The sequence below is a fragment of the Lepidochelys kempii genome, chromosome 26, assembly GCF_965140285.1.
Source record: "Lepidochelys kempii isolate rLepKem1 chromosome 26, rLepKem1.hap1, whole genome shotgun sequence".
In the NCBI taxonomy this organism is placed as follows: Eukaryota; Metazoa; Chordata; order Testudines; family Cheloniidae; genus Lepidochelys; species Lepidochelys kempii.
Window position 1 is genome coordinate 748,105 of NC_136405.1, and position 10,433 is coordinate 758,537.

The 10,433-nt window shown below is 45.3% G+C and overlaps 1 protein-coding gene across 1 annotated transcript in view; it reads left to right on the top strand.

Annotated features, from left to right (window-relative positions):
* SFRP1 (secreted frizzled related protein 1) overlaps nt 1–9,324 on the top strand; it is a 53,125-nt gene extending 43,801 nt beyond the window's left edge. Inside the window, exon 3 of the mRNA XM_073325158.2 lies at nt 5,576–9,324. Within this exon, the coding sequence (XP_073181259.1) occupies nt 5,576–5,898 (323 nt within the window). The 3' untranslated portion in view covers nt 5,899–9,324. The remainder of the gene's footprint in view (nt 1–5,575) is intronic.
* The last annotated feature ends 1,109 nt before the right edge of the window (nt 9,325–10,433 follow it).

The window sequence follows — 10,433 nt, forward strand, 5'->3', positions numbered from 1 at the left end:
TCCCCGTAGCTCTGAGTTTGTTGCTGGGAATGGTGGCGGATGTCGTTTGCTCAGCTGTCAGACAGCGCTGATGGTGACTTACATTAATAATACTGGTGTGACCACACCTACCCATACCCCTCTTAATCTCGCTTACCCAGCAGATCAAGGGACGTGATCATTCCCCTCTATTCGGCATTGGTGGGGCCTCAGCTGGAGTACTGTGTCCAGTTTTGGGCCCCACACTTCAAGAAGGATGTGGAAAAATTGGACACAGTCCAGCGGAGGGCAACAAAAATGATTAGGGGGCAGGGGCACATGATTTATGAGGAGAGTCTGAGGGAACTGGGATTATTTAGTCTGCAGAAGAGAAGAATGAGGGGGGATTTGATAGCAGCCTTCAACTACCTGAAAGGGGGTTCCAAAGAGGATGGCTCTAGACTGTTCTCAATGGTGGCAGATGACAGAACGAGGAGTAATGGTCTCAAGTTGCAGTGGGGGAGGTTTAGGTTGGATATTAGGGAAAGAAAATTTCACTAGGAGGGTGGTGATTGGTCCTGCTTTGAGCAGGGGGTTGGACTGGATGACCTCCTGAGGTCCCTTCCAACCCTGGTATTCCATGATTCTCTACCCAATGGCACTATGGCTATCTGAAGTGTACCAGATCTGCTGGTGTGCTATCATGTGGGTTTGGTCAGCTCCGGTGTGTCCCACTTCAGAGAGCCCCCATGAAGGAAGGGACTGCGAAATACAATCCTTCACCTCTTCCACTACAGGCACTGTAGAAATACCTTAGATAGGGGAGCTGGAAAACAGCCGGTTCAGGCCCCAGCTCTGCTATTGATCTGGGCATGCCACTTGGCCTCTCTGCGCCTCAGTTCCCCATCTGTAAAATGGGGATACTCCCTTTGTCTGGCTTGTCTAGTGAGACGGCAGGGACAGTCTCTTAGCAAGGCCATGTCCACATTGCCCCACAGGTCAGACTACAGGGACATGAATAGCAGAAAGCACCAAAGTGCTGCTCTGTAACTGCCTCATGGGGATGCTACGGGCCTGAACTAACAGGTTCCTAGTTCGCACTAGTGCAGACTACACTAGAAGCCTTTTGGTCAGGCCCACAGTGTCCACACGGGGGACCTTCCAATGCAGCACTTTGGTGCGCATTGCTGTTCAGGCCTCCACAGTCCGAGCTGTGGGGCAGAGTAGACAAGCCCTGCATGTCGATGCAGTACCCAGCACCGCAGAGCCTGGATCTTAGCTGGGGCTATCGGCACTGCTGCAGTGCAGATAACACATGAGAACAGAAACAATAAGGTGTCCGTTCTGTACAGCCATGCCACTCTTAAAGTGCTGAGTGCTCCCACGAGTCAGCTGGATGTGGGGGTGCTCTGTGCACCTCTGGAAACCAGGCCCATCATGACTGGCAAAGGGGGGTTCAGAAACGTAGCTGTTAATGGGTCAGCGCTGGCCTGAACATGATGGGGGTTCTGCTGCAGCAACTGGGGGGTTGTAACATGCAGCTAGCCCTGCAGGGCCCGCTATACAGAGAGGGGCTTGTGCGCATTTCCATGTGAATTCAAGCCACTCCACTGCATGGCACTGCCTGCCCATTTTGGGTTTGATTCCTAAGTGAGAGCTGGCACCAGGCTGCCCTGGAAATCGTCGGTGGGCAACTCGCCCCCTTCTCCTGAAGAAATGCTGGGCAGGGCCATTGTCCCTCACTGGAGAAAGCTGCCTCCATTTAGCTTGCTGTGATGTTACAGGGAGATGGGAGCATTTCTCACTGGGTCCTGAGCCTTCTGCTGGTCTCTGCTCTCTTCCTGCCAAGTGACCTGCCATGACCCCGCCATGGAAGTTTTCTGTCCCACTGCACTAATTAATACAGGGGCACAGCCCTTCCCAGACTTGACTGGTAAAACTCAAGTACTTGTGCTGAGTCACTGGTGGGAGGGGAGCGGGGCAGGAGCTCTCCCCAGACACTTTGCAAATGTAGATCGTGCTTGGTCAGTGGTGGGGCAGTACTGCCAACTCAAAAATCGTGAATCGGGCTCACCAAAAATAATGAGGTTATGTAAAAATAATAGATTTGGAGTTCTGTGTCATTGCCTTCTGCTTTTAGAGCCCTTAGGGTGCACTGGGGACACATTCTGAAGCTTTCTTCAGAGCCACGAGGGCTAAAAACTAAGTTTTTCTTTAAGAATGAAGGCTGAAATAATCACAGACCCACTTGACTCCAGGAGCTGGGGCTTTAAGGAAAACAATAATTGTTACAAGACTCGTGACAAAATCATGCAAGTTGGCAGCAGTTTGCCCAGATGCAGGGCTCGGGCTGAAGCAGCCCCCTCCAGCCAGTCCCCACTCATGCTCTCTTTGCAGGCGAGGGCAGGCAGCCCAGCTCCTGGGTTGGGAATGGCTGCAGATGCTGTAGTGCTATAAATAGCTCTTTGTGCTGAGCTCTCACAGGGGTCGGTACCTGCCTGCATGAGATGGCTGAAAACCGAGGCAGTGTGAGCAAGAGCTTCCTGGGGACTGGAGTCAATTTCAGCTCCTCCAGCCCCAATCTCCCTGACTCCCATCTGGCATTAGGTTGTCAAGACCATCTCAAGCTGAGTTTGGTTTAATGCTGGGGGAGCTGGAGGGCTGGGGCTCCGAGGGAAGGAAGCTGTTTGTGTTGGCAGTGCAGTTAGACCCTGGAGCCAAGATTCAATCCGTCCTGATGACTGACTTTATTTAAACCCGTCTCCTCCTCTCCTTGCCTGTTGCTGGGAGTGAAGGTGTTTATTGGGATGGGATCAGTATGTGCCAGGACAGGGCTCCCCAATGACGATTCGCACAATGGTCTCCACTGCCACAGCATTTCTTCTTAATAAAACCACAATACAAGGGGCCCTGCCTTAAATAGCCAGTGTTAACCCTGCAGCATCAGTCAGCAGCATCAGACAGCTTGGGATGAATCAAGCCATTTGGCTAAGGATCCCTAATTGCCTTCACAATGCTCATGCAAAAAGCAGTGGAGTTGGCCAGGCCCTGCTGTTTGCAGAAAGTGTCCTTAGTGCCCAGGTGGCTGACAACCAGCAAATATATCCGACATTAAATGATCTACCTTGAGACGTCCCAGAGAATTGCGAGAATACAGGTCACCAGCAGAGGGGAGAGAGGAAATGGTGCTTTTACGCCATTTTTTTCACATATATCCATTGAGTCTATAACCTAGGAGCATCTGATTTGTTAGACTGGATGGTGTTTTAACGTGACATAACTACAAGTTCTGTGTGTTGCTATCAGAATGAATGACCAGAATGTCTTTGCCGTGAACAGCAGAGTCTGCTAAACTGAAATTCTTGTCCCTGGTCAGGCACCTTTTTGTTCCTCTCATCTCCCTGTTTTCTGATCCCAGTTCTGTACATTGGAGAGACCGCTGTACATGGGTGAGGGATTTTACAGTGACTTAGCCAAGTCCTGGATTTATGGTTTGTCTGAGCAGGTTACATGTCACCCCCTAGCATGGATCATTGTCCCATAAACACTGGTTAAATTGAACAAGGAAGAGGTCAGAGCTGTTGGGAACAGGACGGTTCCCAGGCATGGGGGTTCCATTACATGTGATGCCTGGAGCAGAACAAACCCCCACTAACTGTGGGGCAGCGTTCTTTCCAAGGGCTTTAGTAACAAGGATGTAAACTAGCAATGATATAACTAAGTCAGTTTGCAAACAGGACATTTCCAAAGAGTCCCTGCATATTCATTATCTCTAGGATTATACAAGTTTCCTGGACCCTTCATCCTGCATAGACCTCTGCAGTGCTTAGTATGGAGTTAAAATTCTGAACCGCTAAAGAAACTGGGATTCATAATGAAGGAGATCGCAGCCCAATTCGTGTCTTAGAGCATAGAGTGTACGAAAAACGGTTCCTGTATTTTCCAGACCCGTTGAAAATTGATCTGGGTCAATTTCTTTAGCTCCTTAAACATCCTGAATCCAGAAAACAAATGGAATGAAAATGTAACTGAGGTTTCCAGCTCCATTACACTCTTGTATGGTAATAGTATCACACAGCAGGGCTCTTGGCAAGTGGGCTGGATTTTTCTGGCACACAAGTGGATAAATACCATTATTCCCGCTGCCAATGCAGTGGCTAGGAGCATGGGGGTAATAGACAGATTCCGCTGCCTTTTCAGTATTGTCATCACCATCTCCTTCCTCCCTTTGTGTCTGGAATGGCCCACAGAGCTGCTTTCCAGAACTCAGCATGTACCCGTGCAGGGCCCTGCTAGAGCCAAAGGCTGCCACCGTGCCTGTAAATTGATTATCTGCTTCTGCAGATACATTTAAGATGCAAAAGGAAAGGGGCACAAGACAATTGATCGACTATTCAAGCTCTGCCTCTCTGCAGCCCTAAAGTAAACCCCAAACGATGGAAGCATGTTAGTAATTTTTGGCCACATGTGCTTTTCCCCCAAAAACAGAAGAGGCAGAGCCAAATGGCACTGAAGGGATACTTTAATGTACAACACATTTTCATCATTTTCTCCCATGTAAACTAAATTCCTCTGCATGGTCGCGGAGAAGGAACATTAATTTTTTATTCAGGTTGCCATTAGCTCAGGAAAGCACGGAGCACAATGAGAGAAATCTTTTCCATTGAAGTCATATTGGATTAGCTCGCCTTCTCTTACAGGAAGGTGTCAGCACCTTTGTTAGAGCAATGTGGTTCGCCCTCCGAAACCGCAGGTCCCCATTAGACATACCTGTTTCCAAGGAGGCTTCATTGCTCAACTTCACTGCAGAAATTCACTGTGTTTGGAAACTTGTTTCACAGACACCCCAGGGCCAGGAGCAACTAAAAAAATGTATTTGAAAAGCTGAGTCGACCTTTTAATTGGCCCTTTCAGGAATCTCTCTTTGTGCTTGTAAAGTAAGGAAATAGCTTTGTTTATTCAACTAACATTTTGCCAGCAAATTGTGTGCAGTGCCAGCTAAACACATCTGTCTTTCAAATAAAAAGCATGCAGCATGGTTTTAAGAAGTAGCCTGCCTTGCTCTCTGGCTTGAAACAAGGACATGAAAATCCCAACTTCACCCAGACCTTCCCCTCTTGGTGGCTGGGTAGGATGCAAGGATAGCAGTGGCAACTGATGGAACAGACATAGGGTCTAAAGGAGCAGAATGGATATCTGCAGTGCTGGTTCATTTGGCTTTCTGTTGTCTGTACATAGCTATTGACACAGCAGGGAGGTAACTGCTGCTGTGCCTCTATGGGTACAGGTTAAGCAAGGGGCTAGTTGTTCTTCCTTATTTGTATTGCATGGCACTGAGGAGCTGCAATTATGGACCAGGACCTCTGTTCCTGCCCCAGAGAGCTTACAGTCTAAGGAGAAGACAGGAGACAATAGGCAGATACGGACAGTTAGGTGGGGGAGCACAAGGAAACGATGAGACGTTATTGCTCAGCAGCGCACTCAGCACACCTGGCCCAGATGTGCCGTGTGCTGGCATTGTCTCGGTTCACTTTGGAAGGCCCAGGAGCATTGCAGTGCTTCTGTTTCATGTACGCAAATGGTACTCAGGAGTTGTTTTCTCTCTCTTGTTTTTCAGCTTTCAAGATGAAAATAAAGGAAGTGAAAAAGGAGAACGGGGACAAAAAGATTGTTCCAAAGAAGAAGAAGCCCCTGAAATTGGGCACAATCAAGAGAAAAGACCTCAAGAAGCTAGTACTGTATCTAAAGAACGGAGCAGACTGCCCTTGCCACCAGCTGGACAACCTCAGCAACCACTTCCTGATCATGGGCCGCAAAGTGAAGACCCAGTACCTGCTGATGGCCATTCACAAGTGGGATAAGAAAAACAAAGAGTTCAAAAAGTTCATGAAGAAAATGAAAACTCTGGAGTGTCCAACGTTTCAGTCTCTCTTCAAATGATCAGGTGGCTAGAGGGACTCCTGCTGGCCCAGAACTTGCACAGCCCTAGGACTCGGGGGTTCAAATGTTGCTCCTTCTGTAGTAGTGGATGTTGTACCTGAGTCAATTTTGTTTCTTTGTAATTTTTTTGGCTTCCTTTAAAGCTCCACCCCCAGTCTCAGTATTTCCCTGTAAGTGAATGTTTGAAAATGCAACACATTCATACAGAACAGTCACTGAGGTCACAAACTATTTACACCTGCAATGTCTGAAGTAACCTGTTGCTATAATGATATACAAATCTATTTAAATAAGGAACTTGTCAGATAAAGAGAGCAAAGGGGGGGTGATACTAGATTATCCTATTGAATTGGTCTAAAGTGAAATAATTCTGGGTAAATTGATTTTTCTTTAGCTCAGGGGTGTTTATTCCCTATATGGGATGTTTTCTGCAGTTCTCACTGAAGGCCAATTCCACAAAGTGTGGTGAAAGGCCTTTTAAAGCTAATGGGGTGGTGGAATTAGCACATGAATGCTGCAGAAAATCCCACTTTGTAATCTTAGACCAGTATTTGCAGTGTTGTCTTTGATGCAAAACTAATTCTAGATAAAGAACTTTATCATTAGTTGCTTTTTAAATTCTGCAGACTTGAATGCCATAGATTGGTTAGGACATGGGGGAAGCGACAAACCTGGAGCCATGAGGAGGTGGAACAGTAAGGAAAACACAGGCTCAGTCGGGAGTATAAGCCATAAAGCAGGTGATGAGGTTATTTTAAAACAACATACACTTAAGATGTCTGCAAAGCACTATGGGACATGGGGGAAAGGCTGCCAAGTCTACACAAGGATTGTTTCCATTGGCAGAGCAACAGGGACAGAAAAGAGATTAGTTTTGCATCAGAGAAGGGAGATGCTAAAGGGTTTTAAGGATATGGGAATTTTCATGCTGGTCCCTCTGGTTTTATTGGCCTTCTCTCATCACTGCCTCAGCCATAGGAATGTACCTTATGCCTCTTGATGGGCAAAAGCTGATTGTTTTAAACAAAATTCAGATATTTCAGCAGGAACCATCAGCTCAAATAGAAACTCAATTCATGTAGATTTAAACTCACACTCACCCCCTGGCACTTCTCAGAATTTGGCTGATTTCTATAAAATGGATATTGAGCCAAAAAGTCCAAGTTCAGAGACAATTGGGGCCACAGAACTGAGCAGTACATCACCTTTTTCAGTGTTCTAGTGTATTGCATGAAACAAAATATCTGATCCTTTTACATTTTTAGCAGTGTCAATTAGTTTCCTACACAAATCCTGTAAGGAAGCAAGTTTAGAAGGATAATGTGTTCTTTGCATTTCTTTCTCCCTCTGTAACTATTCTGTACAGGATGTTAATTACCTGGTAAAAGTCAGGTCGGTTACACAGTAAGGACCAGCTCTAGCAGACATTTGTGTCATTTTGCAGGACCAGGGCCTAAAGAAGTATCTGATTCCAGAACATAGTTGGTTGGTTGGCACGAGGTAGGGGTTCTGCAGTCAGTCAGACTGTGTGCCTTGGTTACTGGGACGGTATTGCTCTGCTTGGGATAGGAGGACCGAGAAAAGCTATCATCTATCAAAGTTACATTGTGGAAAAGCAATTTGTTACTGTAGTTACCTATTTAAAGCATAGCATAATTGTATGCCTCTAGGTACTGTATCAGTTAGTTTACCAGCTCTCTGATCTTGTATTCTAGTCCTTTGAAAAGAGGATAAGCTAGATCCTTTTATCAGATTTGTGTGTAATATTTCAATCAGGGTGTTTTGGACATTTTTATGGAGCTGAATAGTAATTTTACTTTCCCTTTTGCCAGATTGCTTGGTGAACTGTCAGCGATTCTGAGACTGCATGGATCTAGCTTTTAGGTTTGATTGGTCGTCAGTCGGACTTTTTAGTTCTGTTTTATGCATGTGCAGTTTTTGATAAAATTAACAGCACCCAAAAAAATGAGTCCGATGTAACATCACGTTATTTGTGGGCAGTGAAAGTATCTTTACATTTTGTCTTAATGTAATTGTTTAGAGCGTTAATTTAGGGAAGTGTGGCAGATTGGGAGGGGGGGAAACTTGTTTTTTGTTTGTAAATAGAGATTTTGAGAGAGGAAGTGAAATGTAAAAGGTTAGAAAGAATTGGAACTGAAAAGAGCTCCCTTCTAAGGGCTGTGAAAATGAACACAAGGCTTTCGTGTTGTTCCTGAAAGTGGCCTGATTTTTCTACTTTTACGAGCATTATTACACCTTTCAAAAAACAAAAAGGATACTGCAGCCACTCATGTGCAGGCTAACGCAGCCCCACATTCTGGAAATAGGACCTGAAAAAGCACATCCAAACCATTTCAGTAGTGTTGGAACAATAACAGGCTTTTACCTAGTCCTGTCAGACTAAGCCACAGATGGTGAGAGAGTTTTTGTGTTACAGGAATTTAGCTACAATCGTTGCTATAATGCCAGTTTGCTAGATAACATTATGGTGTTTCCATGTAATCATAAAAATAAACCTACCAGGGAAATGAAGGGTTCACTGAGAGACATGATCTGAAAATGTTAGAATTGGCACCAAAGGAAAATCCTCAGTAATGCATTGATGATTTCATGAGAAAATAGTGTCTGGTTTTTGTAATGTACTTCATTGCATAGTTCTAATAGGTACTTCTTGAATTCCTTCTCAGAGCAGCAGACATATGGTATGTTCTTGATTTTTAAATGATTCCTATACTGACCGGGCAAATGCATTTGAATTTTCAGATGAAGATGCCTTCCTAGAAAAGGTCCAGTAAGTTTCATGCTCTCGAAAGTCAGAACCCAGTTCTTGTCTCTTTTTCAGGAATCACCATCTAATAGCTGTTGATATATTTAGTTCCACATGCATTTTAGCTGTATACATTAAGCAATTGATGTATCCTAATGGACTGGCAGTACCTATCTTTCAAGCAGTAAGGGTGAAACAGCCCAGTGCAGGGAATATGCACAAGGCGGTATGCACCACTTAAACATCATGTTAGCCCACGTCACAGATGCTCCAGGCCTGACTCAAAGTCCATTGAAGTCTCCCAGCGTCTCCTCCGATGTCACTGGGTTTTGGCTCAGGCCCTCTCTCAGGAGCTTGACTCTTCCCTAGAACTAGTATCGGCTTCTACTTTCTCCTAAGATGTGTATAAAAGCTTAGGATACTGTGAAAATGTTTGACATTCCTCTTTTTTTTTTAACTTCAGCGTTTTATTCATGTTACATTATTTTACCAGCTGTTTTGATGTTATGACTTATGTTTAATAGCAAGTCCAGTATCTGTTCCTTATTCTTGCATATGCTTTCCCTGTTTTTCCATCCATGTATCAATATTCACTTAACTAAAATTGCTGAATTAATCAATTACAATGTGATTTCCCCTCCCCCCCCCCATTTTTTATAAAGAGATGTTGTTTTCTAACCCTGGTCTGGTGCCTTTCAAATGGTCTCTGTAGAAGGATGGATTAAATCAGGCACTTGGGAATAATCTGCAGCAGAACCCATTGTGTATTTACACAAACTGCAAAACTTCCAGAAATGCTTAGAATGTTCTTGTGGGGGGTGTGTGTGTGTCTGTGTGTGTGTGTGTGAGTGACACATAAGTCCTGATGCTGCATTCCTCACACACCCAAAACACCCACTGAAACTGGTATTTTGAAGTCTTATGGTGAAAAAGTAATGTACAGTCAAGCCGAGGGGAAGATCCTTGTTAATTCCTGATGATGCTCACTCCCTCTGAAGCACCTGGCATTGGCCACTGTTGGAAGACAGGATCGTGGGCGAGATGGACCGTTGGTCTGACCCAGTTTGGACGTTCTGACATTCTTAAAGGAAACTGTCACAAAGGCTTCTCCCATGTGCACACTCCTGGATGAGCTTCTTTCACATTCACTCCCCAGTTGGCGCCGCAGCATGCTGGGCAGATCTATAAGCTTCCCCCACCGTGCTGCCCAGCCTCTGGCTTCCTTCTCCTTTCAGGTGCGTTTTCTACCACAGTGTGTGAGTTTAAACCCAGCCGCCATCGCATGGCCAAGTGTGCCCTGGGCACTCCCTGCTGAAAGATGAAAGAGCCAGAGTGCCGTGGGGACAAGGGATGGGGAGAAATCAGGCTTGTCAAGGGAGTCCTGCTGGGTCCCTGATTGCTTAGCGGGTGAATCCAGCCCCAGCTGGTTAATAGGGCGGCCTCTGAGGAGCGTTCCAACTAATTGAATGGAATAACTGAGCCTGAGGTTTCACATGGGAAACACCTCATGAAGCTCTGTCCAGAATGAAGCTGGCCCAAACTTTGTGGATGAAAAGATATTTCACTGGAAAAATGGCCTTTCCGAAAATGTGTGTTTGAGAGGCAGAGAGAAATTATTGACATTGGCAACATTTTTTTTTTGCCAAAAATTTCATGGCTTTTAAAAATAAAATCCCCTAATCATGCAATTGATACAATTATGTTTTTGTGAAAGTTTTGAAAAAGAAAATGGAAAAAACCACACAACAAACATAGCAGCACTGAAAAT